Source organism: Sciurus carolinensis, chromosome 5 (genome assembly GCF_902686445.1).
Source record: "Sciurus carolinensis chromosome 5, mSciCar1.2, whole genome shotgun sequence".
Lineage (NCBI taxonomy): Eukaryota > Metazoa > Chordata > Mammalia > Rodentia > Sciuridae > Sciurus > Sciurus carolinensis.
This window is the reverse complement of record NC_062217.1, coordinates 101,163,861-101,180,742: the sequence shown is the minus strand read 5'-3', so window position 1 is coordinate 101,180,742 and position 16,882 is coordinate 101,163,861. Positions and strand designations below refer to the sequence as shown.

Sequence of the window (16,882 nt, the reverse complement as noted above, 5' to 3'; positions counted from 1 at the left end):
TCTGGGAACTCATGGTTACAGAGGTCTCAGTCCATAGATGGGCGGCTCCATTTTTCTGACCCAGAGGCTCCCTTTCTTTAGTTGAATACTATTTTATAGATATAAAAATAAAAGCATTTTGCAAGTCTGAGCCCATTGAAGGATTTGGCTTTCAGAAGTAAGAAGAGCAATTGTCTTTTTTAAGGGGAATAGAAGCAGCCAGAAAGAACAGGAAGAGTACTAAGATTGGGATGCACACTGTAGTTTGTAGTCCTACAAGTTGAAGGACCTCGCCTCAGCCCCTGGCAGATCTCTGGGGAAGAGACAGGACCTCAGAAAGCACAGGCTGCCAGGCACACCCAGAGAAGCCTGACCCAAGCACCCATAAGCAAAGATCCCAAAGGAGAAAGTCTCCACAGAGTTCTGCCTTTGGCTTCCAGGCATCCCGTAAGCCTTGCTGGTTCTTATATAAATCAAGTCTACTCCAACCCTGTACTGACTTAGATTTTCTACCAGCTCCAAGGATAGGGGATCTTGGAGTTAGAACTAATTTGATTTAAAGAAAAATCAGTCACATGACATTTCCATACACCCAACCTCTAAGACTTCCTACCTACTATGCCTGAGCAAGAAGTTTGGGTGAGAAACGATGGAGCACAGAGATACACTGATAATCCCATGGCAGAAGGCACTGAAGCTCTACCTCTCCTCTGGGTTCAGCCACTTGAAGTTGCCTTGGAGGTTGCTGGTGGCATCTCCCTTCTGAATATCCACAACCGGCTCCTGCCCAGCCCTCAGGGAGTCCTTCAAGTCCCTGCGCAGGTGCAGGGTACCACTGGCCATGCTGTCCAAAAAACTGAGGATCTGAAGGCAGCTCTGAATCCTGGGTGGGAGTGGGCAGTGGGAGGAAAAAGCAGCACTCAGGAAATCAGCAAATGGCCTGGCCTTGGTATCAGACCAGGAGTGCTGAGAGATTCCCTCTTCTACCAGGACCCCAAAACAGCCCAGCAAGCAGAGGTCCTCAGCCAGCTTCTCAAAAAGTCCATTCCTCCTGAAGAAGTCACTGTTGACAGGGTCCAGGTGTAGTGCTGCCGACACAGCACAGAGGGTATGCAGTACCAGCTCCAGGGTCTGGCTGGGGGACACTGTCCCCGACATCTGCAGCGGAGGGTCATAGAGAGATCCCTCCAGATCAGACAGCAGGGAGAGCAGCCCATTGAACCCGCTGGAGACTCTGAATGCAGCACGGCCTTTGGGGGTCTCTAGGATCTGGAGGAGAGACTAAAACAACAAACAGATAAAAATGAGTGAACTTCAGCAGGCAGTTAACTCTGAGCTCATGCACACCCCCTCCAAATCATCCCATGCATTCTGTCCTGCTGGACACCATCAGAAGCCATAGGAGCCATATACGAAGGATGATTCTTAAACACTGAGCTATCTCACTTATTCCTCTTATTCTTAGATTTAGGTTGCCCATAAGTGTCTTTTTTTGAACAGTTGCTCTTGAAACCTGTGCTGATAAGGCTAATCTAAGTCTCTGGTTTACACGCATCTCCCTCCAGAAAGCTGTCTCTGACCCCTAGTTCACACTTATTCCAGGCCCCCCCCCAGGTCCCCCTCTCATTTCCCACATCAAAACCCCTCTCACACTACTTCAGTTGCTTTAAATGATCTCAGTTCTCCCCCAGACAGGGTGACAAGAGATTGGGAACTATATCTGACTTATTCACTGCTGTAGAACATAGTGCATACTTAATAACTACTCCCTGCATGAATGAAATGAACCATCTCTTACAGGAGAGCTACAGTGAAATCCTAAAAAAGCAGTTTATTATTCTCCCTCTCTGTGCAAGCAAGGATGCAGATGTTAAATGAGAAGAGATAGTAAAGTGAATCTACTTAAAAGATGGTGTGAAAAGATGAGCTTTTGAGAAGAGAAACCCTCAATGAACCAAAACACATAGGTACACCATATAGAATAGACCATGTGTGGAGAAAGAATTTAAAGTACTCAGAGTATATTTAGTAAAATCTCTCACCCTCCAGATGGTTGAGACTTCTACTGGTCAGGCAAATGCTTATTTCTTTCTCAGATCAAATTTTTGCTGAGACTTTCAAAGTACCATTCATTGATGCCACTGTGTGTTATACACTAAGTGTTCAATACACCTTTTTGAAAGGTGGGCAAGCAGGCAGAGAGGTGGCCAGGTGGGCTATATTTAAGCAGTGCTCATTTTGAACTAACTTCACACACAAAAGTGAAGAATGTATGGACAACTTTAGATAAACACTAAAAGCCATAGTTCGGTATTTATTTACAGATCACATAAATCGTAGGGGACCCCATCTAAAACCAGGCATTTCGGTGCACATATCCTGGAAAGTTCATGATCCTTGTGGTTTCTTTAGTCTACTCCTGAGAGAGAGATTTGCATTGTTTTATCTTTTCAGATATTTAATGCTATGGGAAACAAAGAAGGGGATAGCTTAGAGTCAATTCCAGGATGCTTGAGATAAAGTTCAAAGAGAAAAAAATGAGAAACTCCAAATTTGGGGAAAGGTAATACTGAATTCAGTGCATGTTTTAGAATGATGGTTTATAGCATGACCCATGGAAGTCAACAGTCAAAGAAGAAATGGGGAGCTCAGCGAAAAAAAAGGAGAAAACAGAATAGATTTTAAAACTCTCCTACATAGAAAGTCAGATAGAAATTTAGTAAAGTTATAAGTAATGATTAAATATGAAACCATGTTATTTTGATAGTAAATGTAATTTTTCCAGCGCCATCTCTAAAATGCTGGTACCCTAACCTAACAGGGATTTCTCCCTGTAACAATATAATGTGTGGCCCATCACTCAAATTTTGTCTGTTAAAGTGATATTTCATTACAAGGATACCAAATAGCTTATTGGTTAGTCAATCCCATGTGTGAGCTAAGACAACATGAGCCTGGACCATGTTGATGCACACAGATGAGAATTCTCTCAAAGACTGAGTGGCCGAGAACCACTTAACACCCTCCCACTACCCCATCTATGACATTTCAAGAAATTAAAAAACAAAATGAAGATTACAGTAACTAGGAGAATCTATGAAAGGCCTAAGTTCACAATTTTGTTCAAAATGGATAAGTAATATAAAGTGAGAAAGAAAAATTTATCCTTATCAATATGGGAAGATAGATCATTTCCCAATGAAAGAAAACATCTGATTCATGATAATTAGATCAAGGATAATCCAACACAGCAAAGAAGGACCAGTGTGGAGAAATTGATTGCCATTTTTGGTCTTTGAAAAAAAACTTAGCATCAGAGCCACCCACAAAAGGGGAATTAAATCAGAGTCATGGGATAGACTTTAGGTAAATGGACCTTCTACACTTCCAGAAAGATGGAGGCAAAAATAAAATATGAAGGATTTGGCAATGATAGTTCTTTCTCTGTGTGGGTGAGAATATACCCACACATTGTGAATTTGACTCAAATCCAGGAAAGATTGGTATTAGTAGACATATCTTAAAGACAAACATTTGGATGGCCAGAGAAAGGTTCTTTCAGAAATGGTGATGCTCAGTAAATGCAAAAGCTCATGGCAAACACTGGTCAAGGCCTTTCTGTGTGGAGAGTCACCACAGCACTTGCATACACCCCGCCCTTCCCACCCTGAGGACTCTGGGACTGTGAGAGGCCAAGGAAGGCACCACATCTGTACCTGCTGTGCATGCACAACACTCTCCCAACAAAGAATTATTTCTTCAGCTGAGCAGGAAATTCACTGTAATGTTGAAGCATATGAAGGTTTTGTCACTTTCCTTCTGAATGATAATCTACGTGGTAGAATGAACACTGCTGAACTATATGCATAGGTTTCATTGTTTGAACCTGATCTTTTGCCTGGTCACAGAACACAGGCCACAAAAAATAAAACAATCACAAAGGCATTGATAAATTTTAAGTTGTATGATTCTAAAGAGCCTCAATTCAAGTGAGGGGTTTTGATGGCTTTTAAGACAACCAGGAGGTTGGTTTCAAGCTCTGGAATGAATGAAGCTCTTTAGTTTATTACATGACACATGACAAAACAAATACCAAAAAGGAGAATGGTTTAAAAACAAAACTAATCAGATTATAACCAATTGTCTGAGTACTGGATAACCACTGAAAGCCCACTTTTCCCTCCAGAAACCACCTTCCAATTGTCCAAATTGATGTCTGATATTGCTTAGAAGGATTCCATCCTTCCAAGTGTGTTGAGAGCAGATATCTTTTAAGAGACACAACCCAATAATAGTCCTCCTTATAATCTGTGTCTCTCAGAGGGACTGTCACCTGTAATGCCTAAATGGTTGTTTTCATCTCCTCTGCTTGGGAGGAGGAGAGGAAGGAATGGGCTGTCCTTAATTGTTGCTTTGTTTGATTTATTAAATTCAGAGTCATTATCTAAAATGGGGGTAATCTCATTAGAACGTAGACTGCTCTATTATTTCTTGGGATGGGGTTAATTTCATATTTGCAGAGTCATAAAGTAAAGAGTTCAAAATCCAATTACAAAGGCTTAATTTCATAGCAACTAAAGAGAAACATTTCTATCATAAAGGAAAATAAATACTTTGCTACTTCGGGAAACGATTTGTCAGGAACTGGGGGCCTAGGAGGAGGGTCTCCATTACTGTCATTCAACTTTGCATGATAATGCATCACACAGGGTTTCCAGTCGGTGGAAGGGAGTAAATTTAATCAACTGAAGTCAAAGTAATCAGGCTAGGGTTGACACATTTCAAGAAAGGTCAGCGTTAAGCACATTTTCTCATCCTTAACTCAGTTACCATGTCATCGTCTCTGAGTTAGTATTCCTCCAGCTTGAATCTATAAAATGGATGTCTGCTGCAAAGCGCTAACTATGTTAGGACTAACAGGATTTATTTCACATTCTATTATTTGTTATTCCTCATAATTTTCCATGTGTCATGCTGGAAGACTGGTGAGGTAATGTGATTAAAGCTCAGAGTTGAACAGCTAAATGTATATTAGCAAATCAATCTGAATTTATGCATAACCCAATCATGGTCCCGCCGGCCATGGAGAGGAAATTCATTTGCTTACATTATTCCTTAACTCAGTTACCATTTGGGAGAATTGGTGGTGCAGTCACATGTGACTTCAGTATTGGTATGGAAGTGGTATGTTTCCACTGGATTTTGGAAACATCTGCCCTGAGTTGGTCTTCTGCAGAGTGGCTGGCAGATTTTGCCACAGGCAAGGGACACTGGAAAGTTGCCATGATGTGAATGCATTTCAGAGATAACAACACTTTACTACCTGCCCCTTTGCATTTCAGGTCCCAACACTCCAGCCTTTCCCCCTCATCCTCTGTCTGACCTACTCTGTAGACAGTACCTGAGGGCACAGCCAGGTCTCAGATTCTAGAAAGGGAGATGTAGCCAGAAGGAGTTCATTTTACATCTTTGCTCCCAAAGTTCCAAGGGATTCCCAAGATGATTGAGAAACAATTGCAGACCCCACATCAGATTCCAGCAAACATTCACTAGTTACTCATGTTACTCAGTGGTAGGCAAATCTGGGATAGGCTCTGGGGGCCCATCCTCCTGCACTGCTCACTGGAGCAGCAATGTGTTATCAGCCCTGGTCCTCAGAGGGCAACGGCAGCTCCTGGGGCCTCTAACTGCCCAGCAGTGACTTGGCACATAGGGAGAAGATGGCACATTGAGCGCAGGCTATGACTTTGTTAAATAAGCTCTCTGAGTGTTCATTCTCATGTGTTCTCTTGATAGTGTGATTCTGAAATGATATTGAATCTGTAAAACACCATAATGGCTTCACATTGCTAATTCTAGAAATTCAGTCCATTACCCAAGGGCTAACACTCCAATAAGAAGCCTCTGGGCTATTGAGTAAACAAGATGAACTCTCCATGAGCAAAGCAGAGCACTTTTTCTGCACTGGACATAAAAATGCTTTTACACTCCAAACAAAGTAAAAGAGAAATTTTCTTATCTGAATCTGTTTGACTTTTAATATGAAAGTGTCAGAAATGATTGTTCATCCTGTCAAAACCACAGTCCTGACTGTTCCGGTGGTACTTTTCCTATTCCTGTAAGGACACATAAAATCAAACCGAACACAGACAGGAAGAGGAATTGAGACAACAGCATGGCAAGGTGGGAAGATCACTCGGTTTTCGGTTGATAGCCTTGGAATCAGACTAACTTCACCACTTAGTAGTTGGGCCAATGAAGTGCTCCAGACACTGCTTATAATACCAGAAAACTGGGCCACTTGAATCTAAGGTTTTCCAGCACTAAATTTTCATTAATTTTTGTTTGTTTTGTTTTGTTTTTGCTTTACAATGCCCCTACTTCACAAAATCATGGGGTTCTTTCAAAATACACTCAACTTTACTTTTTTGTTTCCTAGAAATCACTGTTACTGATTTTCTTCCATGTAGCTAAATCATTGTTTGGGTTCCTGTCATCTGTGAAACACATGACAATCATGGTCACACTGTCACTTTTGAATGAGTCACTCGATGTCTTGGCCATGCCAACTACTGCAGGCTTAGACCTGTAAACAGGCAGAGCTCACACCAATGTCTGACATTGACTTTGCAAAGACACAAAGTATGTGAAATGAACCAAGCACCATCCTCTACATGTTCAGAAAGTTTTTGTCCAGAGACATCCATAATTAAGTTATATTGGTTTACTGAATTCTGGGAGGCGGAGCAGCTTTGTACTTTTTTTTTTTAATTCACCAATAATTGGATATGACATATTAAGAAAACATAAGCATGTGTTTCATTTGGGGATGTGCTACACATACATGTGAAAGCCCAAGTCTGCTCTCCAGGGGATATTTGCATTTATTTTTGCTCTGTCCCCAAACAGAAGAAAACCAAAGAAAAGACAATTTTTTAAAAAGTATAAATCCACAAACGTGAAAGAAATGAACAGAAGGAATGGTAACAAAATTGTGAAAGCCAAAAGGCAGAAAGGATAGTAGGGTTATTATATTTCTTTAACTTACTAAAGGTAATTTGATAATTATTAGCAATATTATAAAAACGTACTCTTCTGTTATCCAAATATTATAACCAAGTCTTGCTTCTCCCTGTATCTGCTTTCCCACATCTTTGATGGCCTTTTGCTCCTTTTATCTTCTGAGACCCTTCCTCAAACAGGTAAGGCAGAGCTGGTCTCCCTTACTTCTCTGTTTCATAGCAGCCTGTGCCCAGTGGCTAACCTGGGCATCTACCACACTCTAATACAACCCATGCTCACTCATTATGAGCACTGTTCTCTGAGCTCCCACAAGGCAGGGTTGTATCTCACTCTATTGTACATCCAGGCACTCTGTATCAGACCTGGTAATTGGTAGATGCTCAGTAAGTAAAGTCAACAAGACAGCTGTTTAACCACCACTGGTATGAGTTCCACTTTCATAGTTTAGTGTTACTGGGAACTAGCTGCCTACACAGGGACTACATTTCCTGGAACCCCTGGTATTCAAGTGAGTCCTGCCCAAAGTTCTGTCCATAGAAAATTGAACAGAAATTAACACATGGCAGTTCCAGGTCTGAATGAGAATGCCTTCAGCCATTTTCCATGGTAGTTCTTCCCTTGTGTGCTAGCTGAGTTAGATGGACAGGTGACAGCTGTGCCTGAATGGCAGCCATAATCATTGATTGGATTCTATGTAAAAAGGAGAGTTTAATGTGTCAGGTAACCGAGGATGTGGAATTTATTAGTCATAGCAGCTAACACTGCCTAACACAATGTACTAACTTACAGTGGCAAACTGAAGGAACCAAAGTCTTAGCAAATGCAGATCATTTGGTAAGTATCTATAGGAAAGTCAATCACAAAGAAGGACTTAAAATCACCTTCAGGAGGTCCAGTTTCAGCTGCAGCTCCCCCTGAGTGGATGAGCACAAAGCACCCACAATGATGCTCATATACTCCTCAGCGTTGATGACTGAGAGCTGCTCCAAGATGCGGAGTGAGGCTCCCCGGTAGCACTCATCATCCAGGAAGATCTTGATGAAGGGGACCATGCCATGGTCTTTCAGGACAACTGGGAACCAGACAGACAAAATGGGACTGGGAGCCTTGGTACCTTAGTTTCACTCTCAAGGAATGCTTTTTCTTTAAACTCATTTTGCTACATTATAAGGTTTCTCTTTTGCCTATTGGTATGCCTGGTATAGATTTAAATGGGAAGAAGAAGAGAGAAAAATATAAAGTTGAAAATTTTTTAAAACTACTTTCTTCATCATTGAGGATCTTATTTTTGAAAAAAAAATTGTTTCGATCAATATATCCATGGGAGATAAATTTAAGATAGGAGGAATAAGTTCAGGATCTATTGTATAAGATGACAACTGTAGTTAAAAACAATGTGTTATCATCTTGTAGGAAAAAAGAGAAAAGACAGAAATCTTTCCTTTTAAAAACCTAGGTAATACAAATTTTTAACTAGATCTACCTTGTCCTTTGTTTCCAGAGAGACAATTCTCTCTTGTCTGCTGAAATTCTTGCAGAAAACAAACCAGAATCTGAGAACATATTTAATTGCTAGGTAGTTTCTTGGGGAAAAAATTAAGGAAATCCAGTTGGTGGTATGCTCTTGTTTATAAGTAATCCTAAACATTTCTACCCCAGGATTGAAATTGGGAGTAGTACATGTGGAGTAAAAACTAGGCAGTAACTTGACCAAATTGATGTGAATCTGAGCAACTCAAGTCCATAATGCAGAATTAATTTAATTGTGAACTGAGTACACCCTACATGACAATCACCATGAAGGCTTACTTTGGGTAGATTAGACTTTACCTTTAGGTAGATTCCTAAGCTCTACCTTGACCTACTAGTAGTTAAATATCTGAATGTGAGCTAAGGAATATAAATTTTAACCAGCACCTCTGAGTAATATTTTATAGTCTAATATTAGAGACTTACCTCTGCTATAATGAAATATTAGCTTTTTACATTTAGTGTAGTTAATCTATAAGGGTCTCAGACAAGACTACCTAAATCATAGAACACACTGCCCTGTTGGTACATATGTTTCATATTATTTTATATACATGTGTATGTGTGCATTTGTGTGTATTGCACATACTTTCTTAAAAAGCTAGAAGCCACATGATCTTAGAAAGCTAAAAAAAAAAAAGAAAAAGAAAAAATGTTTAGATGGAGAGAGTTTCTAAATTTATCCTGGCTGGGAGATGTTTCTTAAAAAGAACTAACTTCCTTTACCTGTCTTTACCTCTTTAGCTGTTTTCCTTTTTTCTTTTTGGATCTATAGTAATTGTAGCAGAATGTTAATGGATTTTGCTTGAAAAGAGGGGAGGAGGCTCTGTAATCCCATTAATTTAGCAAATGCTAGATCAAGCACAGTCTCTTTGCTCATCAACCTTATTATACAACCTTAGAGGTAAAAAGTATCAACCAAGATGTCTATCAATTTACTGATAGTCACTGAACACCAACCAGCAGATGGACATTATCCATAGCATTGGTACTGGTTATTCCCTGACTATAACTTTTGAACATTTGCATAGACAATCAGGAATTAATTAATATTTTACTAAATAATGACAATGCAAAGTTGGTACCATTCTTACCTGCATTTCGGACTGAGCCTTTCAGAAGTGTGACCACAGTTCTTAGCATCACGCAGGTGAGTTCTCTTTCTGGATCCTGAATGTCAGGACTATACTCTTTGTTTCCTACCATATTAAAAAGCAACAAAAAAATTTATGGACACATGGTATGACTCACAAGTTCCAACTTCATTAATTTCTATTCTCTTAAGATGAGAATGCAATACTTCTATTATAAGGGAGTGTGAACCCCAATTCTTGAGATATTACCCTACTACCCTCAAAAGCAGTGATTCTCTAACTTAGCACATCAGAATTCCTTACATGGCTTGTTGGTGAAATCCAGAGTTCCATGCTGTGTCCTATCCCCAGGGTTTCTGACTCGGTAAGTCTTGGATAAGAGCTTACAACTTGGATCTCTAACATGTTCCCAGGTGATGCTGATGGACTGGGCCACTGACCTTACTTTAAGAAACATTGCCTGGCCTTCTTGATTTTCTTTTCACCACTTTTATAGTTCACCATTCATCCCTGGGAGGGAGTACAGCTCATGCCTGAGCCATTTAGAAGCTCAAGAAATTATGGGATAATAAGTGTCCCCACTAAATCCATGAGGGCAAAACAAGGTCTCTGTTCACCATTGAATCCCAGTGCCAGAAAAGTGCCTAAACAAGTTTGTAGCTCAATATGTATTTGGGGAGTGGGTACAAGTATGGCTTATTAACCTGGAGATAGAGTACCTATGAATTGACAGAACATGTTTTAAAACACAAAGCACAAAGTAAGGGTGACTATATCAGCTCACTAAAAACTTGAACTCTCCTAGATATGACCATAAATCTGGAATTGGACTTAGAAGAAAACAGGTGTCAGAAAGCAACACCCAACTAGGACAACAGAGAAACACTTAAACACAAAAACTATACAAAAATTTCTCAGTTAAATACCAAGGAAAGCTAATGTGCTAACTTTATTCATGATGCGAGTTAGGCCAAGAGGTTTACCATGTCTTGAATGTGTCCTCCAAAATTCAAGTGTTGAAAACTCACCTCCTAAACTTATATATTAATAGTATTTGGAGGTGGGGCTTTTGAGAAATAATTAAATGAAGTCATGAGAGTGAAGACTGTGATGGGATTAGTGACCTTATCAGAGGAGAATGAGAGATCCTAGAATGGAATGCTTGTTCTGTCTTGTCACATGCTGCCCACCATGTTTTGATGGAGCATAAATGACTTCAGCAGATGCTTATACCATGACTTTCCAGCCTCAGAACCATGAGCTACATAACTCCTGTTAGTTACCCAGTCTGTAGCATTATGTTACAACAACAGAACAGGGACTAAGACAAAGTTACTGAGCAATAGAAAGATACATATAACAAGACTGTTCAGGGCCTGGCCCTAAGGACCAGACACAAAGCATTCTGGAAGCCCATTGTCTTCAGGGCTGATCACATTTACAAACATTCTTAGCATGAGGGTAGGTCTTTCTTGGCCTCCAAAAGCTGCCAGAGCTCTTCTTGAAGTATCTCAGTCTTCCATGCAACACCAGGCAAGAGTAGGGATACAGAAACTAACTTTTCCTGAGCACCTGTTATGTGGCAGGCACATCAATAGGTCCTTTTCCTTCAATTCTCAGAAGATTCCTGTGATGTAGCTATTATCATCATGTTCCTGAGAAGGAAGCAAGCCCATAGAGACAAAGTAACTTGACTAAGACCTCTCCATTTGTAAGTAATAAGGCCAGATTGAAGACCAATCCATAGTATTGTCTGGCTCCAACACCCATTCTCTCTCCCTCTGCTTCTTCCCCTCAGACAGGTTCAGGAAATAAACAGGCTGATGATGACCTTGGTTTAAGTCTGAAGCAGAATTCCAAAAGTCCTGAAAGACCAGAGAGTCTCTGGGTCCTACCAGTCAGTTCAGTGGGAAAAGGAGAGGAGGAAAAGGTAAACAGAGATAAGTGGCCAGGTTCTTGTGTTCTGGCATCTCTCCACCAGGCTGATCTCACACAATAGCAGGTGTATACAGATCAAGGGAAAGATGTAAGGAATAGGAAAAGGAGTTTTTGTGCCCTATTTCCTACTTGAAAATCACTAGAAGTAAGGGCTACAGAGTCCCATATAGAGGGTCCCCAGCAGGGTATGTGACTGGGACATGGTGAAGAAATGAAAGGGCCCAACTCCCATTCACTGTGCACTTCCATGAGGGCAGAAGGGACCCCAAAACCCATAGGCAGCCGATGCTGCTGAAATGGAGACCCTGGACAGCAAGGACTGAGGTAAGAACCAGGGGATAAAGCCAAGGAACCATGCATGTGTGGCTGCCCAACAGGGCACACTAAGTGGGACCAAGACTTGGAGGCCCTGGTGACTCCCCTCCCAGTGGGGGACCATCAGACCAACAGTGCAGATCAAGGCCATATCCCAGAAGATCCTAGAAGAGCATCCAGAAGCCCAGAGCTCTCTAGGCTCCTGTTTCCCTTTGCATCACTGAGGATCCACAGGTCCCCAGCTATCTCTCCCCATCTACATACCTAGACAGTGTCTGGGTGGGAGATATTTGAAAATCAAGTATACCAAGGACCTGGGTTAGCCCCCAAAACCTATTTAAAGTTGTATCCATCCCTTTCACCTTCTCATAAGGAAGACTGAGAAGGCTGCCTACTCTTTGTGAGACCATATCTTCTCTGACCCTCACAATGCCCAGTGTCATAAGCATGCTTACTTTCTCTGTTGCATCAAGGGGTGGCTTGGTTGGCACACAGACCAAGCCTGGCTAATACCCCAGCCCACTTGTCCTTCTGTCCCTGTTCCCTGAGGTTGCACCTGACTTCCTCATGATCTTGGCTTGCTTCCTCAGCTGGGCCAGCAGCAGGCCCAGCATTCCTGAGTCCCTGAAGATGTCAGTGAAGAGGGGGTCACTGCCAGTGATCTTGAGGATGCTTTGCAGTGCCACAAGGGTGCAGGATGGCTCAGAGCTCTCCTTGATCAGACGCTGCACCTTCTGTAGGATCTCATGGGGCACGTAGCACATCTTGAACACCAGTGACTCCAGGAGCTGGAAAAAATGCATCTGCACTGGGGTGGGCTTCAGAGGCACAATCTCCACAAACTGTGAGATGGGCTGCAGGGTCCACTCCAGAAGGAAGAAGTTCCGAGGGTTCCAAGCCCACATGGTCTTAATGGCCAACAGAACTTGAGTGCAGAGGACTGCATCATTGGCTTTGTGGAAAACATTCTGCAGAACCTGGAATGCCTGCAGATTCTTAACAGTCACCCCTAAAGATGAAAACAAGAATAAACCTGCAAGTCATTTATCCTGTTTAGAAATATGTGGTTGCATTATCATTAGAATACCCTATTTGAAGTTTCTGTTTTCTAGGTCCTGTGAATATGCATCTATCAAAGTCCAAAAAGATCATCCTCAGGATATGAAAAGGCTGGAGTTGCACTGTCAAAATATGTGGGCTGATAAAGCACTCTAACGATGACCACTTTGAACCAAGATGTTCCAAGAGTGTCAAATACACACCAGATTTCCAAGAGATAGTTGGAAGAGAAGAAAGCAAACTATTCCATGAATAGTCATTTATATTAGATGCATGTTGAGACATAATATTTGGGATAGATTGAGATAAATAAAATACAAGATCAAAAATAATTTAACCAGTTTCTTCTTATTTAAAATTACATGATTTGACTTACATTGTGTTTTCATTGGACAGAACTGATCTGGGAGAATTGTTTTCAATGGATTAAAATCAAATGACGGTAAAGATGACCAAGCAAAACCAGTTTCATTTCTACATAAGCTGATAAATGAATATACCTTCCTAACTCACCCAGCCTTTTTCCCCAGCTGGAAAGTCAACTCTCTCTCTCATCTAGAAGCTTCATCAGAAAGCTCCTTGCCTACAGCCCTCTCTGCCTTGGATACCAGAAAGAATTTTCTGAAACTGAAATCTCTGGGTACAACCCTCCCCTGAACCTTATCCATGCCCCTGTGCATCTGCTGAAGCCCACCCAGTGTCCTTTTTTAAGCTGGCCCCTGTGACTTTCCAGGCTCCTGCCTCTGCCCTATAGCAGCTCTTACTTCCCCAGACTCACCCAACTGTTCCAGGCCACAATTCTTCCCTAGAAAGTACTTCCTGCCTTTAAAAGTCTTCCCTTTCTTCTCAACCTGGACAATTCATACTTAGCCTTCAAAATCCCTTCCATCAGGCACCTCTGTGCAGGGTTTCCTCACTGACCCACAGGATGTCACAGTTGTGTCAGATGCATTTGTCAGTCAATTCTCCAGTAGACTATATTCAGTGTAGACACAAGGGTCTCTAAAGAGGAGTTTAAGGGAGCAGGCACCTGGCCTATTCACATTGCACCCACATTGCACACAATACCTGCCACACAGAAAGCATCTGTGTGCAGGTCGAATTCATCAATCAACTAATCACAATCTCAAAGTACTAAGAAAAGAAGTCACTGGATCTGAGCCTCGGTGGTTGATTCAAGGTCATTAGCCTTCATCACAAATATTAGCATCTCCACAGAGTGGGTGGTGGAATCAAAGGCCTCCTCCATTGTTTGAGACAGTCTTTTCTCTTATTAAGCAATATTTCCTCTCAGTTTCACACAAAACAAACTTTCTCATTGTAAAAAGTTATAGTTGCCCATCTGGGAAAGTGTATAAAGGGGAGACTTAAGATTTATTTCCCGAAGGTTATGGCCACATCAGACTCTCCCACCTGAACAGTTACACACAGAGAAAGGAGGAACCTGCATAGACTTGTCAGGACACAGCACTGACTCTCCTGGAGTCACTCAGAGACACAAGAAGGACCCACCAGAAGTCTCACGATGGAACTTGAAGCCTTCAAGCTGAGGGTAAGTGATGCTGTCAAACACCTTCAACTCTGACCTCCCACAGGTTGTCAGCCACACCACTAGTCCAACGAGCTCTTCCAGATAGGGATCCACTTCACCCTGAGTCAGCCCGTCATACCTGTGGGAACAGATGAGGCCAGTTCCCTGTACTTCTTGCATGGAGCATACACATTTGTGCATGGTGCTCCTCACAAGGATACAGAGGCAATGCATGTCTGTCACACTGAGGAAGACCCCAAAGATCTCGAGTCAAAGGCAATATGTCACCAAAGGCAAGAAGAGCATCCTGGAAAAATGCCACTCTGTTTGCAAATTTCAGCCATAGATCTAAATAAATGCAACCAGAATGCAATAATCCCCTCTTATTGGTGTTTTGCACTACAAAGTTGCAATTACCCCTGATCAGTCATGACCCTAAAATATTAACTGGAAAGTTTCAGAAATAAATCATTCATAAGTTTTAAATACCTTTCTTCAAATGTATTATTATAATTGTTCTATTTTAGTATTTGTTATTGCTGTTATACCTTTATTGCACCCAATTTATAAATTAAACTTTATCATAGGTATGCATGTACAGAAGAAAATATAGCATGTTTAAAGTTCAGTTTCACATATTCACTGGGGGTCTTGGAACATATTTCCTGCCCATAAGGAAGAACTACTATATAGAGGAATCTTTGAAAAACTACAGCTCTGTTCAGAAAATGGCCACTTTCCAGGGCTGGATCTCCAAAAGATAAACGCTTAGGACATGAACAAAGAAATGGCACTTCCAAAATGACTCAATATTTCCAAAGAGCAATGAAACATCATGGGAAAGAACTGGGTTTCAGTAGATTCCCTTGTGCTTACCATGAGGTTGAATATTGCTTTTGATTTTAGCTACTTAGGCACAGGTGAGCTATGTTCTGCTCATGAAGAAGGGCCTCTCAAGTCTCATTTCACCTCTGATATTTCAAGAGGAAAAGATGCTTGCAGTGTAGCTTCCATTAAGGCAGGAAAGAAAGGCAATGAGCTGAAATGAGTACTCCCCCACACTTCCTAGAACAGGCTTGTTTCCCCCTCCTGCCTTCTACAAGAAGTCTGGGAGCAATTGACCACTGATTCAGCCAAAGAAATACGTACAAAATGCCATATAGACCACCACAGTGACCATAACCAGTGGGTCAAGGTCCAGACTGATGTGAAATGTATGCACCCAGAGGGATACTTATTCCAAACATCCCTTTGGAGCAAGGCCCTCAGGTTATTGCCATTTAATGACATCCCAATGGAAACTGAACCAAGGGACTTCAGCTCTCTTGTCCAAGTCAACTCCTCTAGGTTCAAAGCCTGACTCTGTTGTGAAATGTGCAAAACCCAGTGGTAAGTTCTACCCTAAAGAGAAGAAGTGAAGCAAAGCCCAGAGGAAGACATATCAACTAAAAGAGAAGTTAGATAAACCATCCCATTCACAATAGCCTAAAAAAACAAAACTTAGGAATCAATCTAACAAAAGAGGTGAAATACCTCTACCATGAAAACTACAGAACACTAAATAAATAAGTTGAGGAAGATCTTAGAAGATGGGAAAACCTCCCATGTTCTTAAATGGCAGAATAAATATTATCGAAATTGCCATACTACCAAAAGCATTATACAGATTCAATGCAATTTCCATAAAAATTCCAATAACATTCTTTATGGAAATATAGAAAAAGTACTCTTGAAATTAATCTGGAAAAACAAGAGGCCCAGAATAGCCAAAGCAATCCTTAGCTAGAAAAGTGAAGCAGAAGGCATCACAATATCAGACCTAAAATATACTATAGAGCTACAATAGCATGGTATTGGCATCAAAACAGGCAAGAAGACCAATGGAACAGAATAGAAGACACAGAGACAAACTTACAAAAATACATTACCTCACATTAGACAAAGGTACCAATAACACACATTGGAGAAAAGATAGCCCCTTCAACAAATGGTGCTGGGAAAACTGGATATTCATAAGTAGTAGAATAAAACTTAACTACTATCTTTCACCCTGCACAAAATTCAGTTCAAATTGAATGAAAGACTAGGTATTATACCAGAACCCCTGCACATACTAGAAGAAAGTGTAGGCCCAGCATTCCAACAGGAACTGACCTCCTTAACAAGATCACTAAAGTTCAGGAAGTAAAATCAATAATCAATCAATGGAATGGCATCAAACTAAAAAACTTCTTCAGAGCAAAGGAAACAATCAAGAGTGTGAAAAGAAAGTCTATAGAATGGGAGAATATCTTTGCTACCTGCACCTCAGTTAAAGCATTAATTTCCAGAATAAATAAAAAACTTAAAAAACACCAAAAACACCCCCAAATAACCCAATCAATAAATGGGCAGAAGAACTGAAAAGACTCTT

The 16,882-nt window shown here is 41.1% G+C and overlaps 1 protein-coding gene across 4 annotated transcripts in view; it reads right to left on the bottom strand.

Annotated features, from left to right (window-relative positions):
- Wdfy4 (WDFY family member 4) overlaps window positions 1-16,882 on the bottom strand; it is a 278,477-nt gene that overhangs the window by 219,538 nt on the left and 42,057 nt on the right. For all 4 annotated transcript variants that reach the window (XM_047553400.1, XM_047553398.1, XM_047553397.1 and 1 more), the window contains exons 8-12: window positions 14,451-14,608; window positions 12,436-12,888; window positions 9,627-9,731; window positions 7,884-8,074; window positions 683-1,260 (exon numbers count right to left, since the gene is read on the bottom strand). In XM_047553400.1, coding sequence (XP_047409356.1) covers window positions 683-1,260; window positions 7,884-8,074; window positions 9,627-9,731; window positions 12,436-12,888; window positions 14,451-14,608 — 1,485 coding nt within the window. The remainder of the gene's footprint in view (window positions 1-682; window positions 1,261-7,883; window positions 8,075-9,626; window positions 9,732-12,435; window positions 12,889-14,450; window positions 14,609-16,882) is intronic.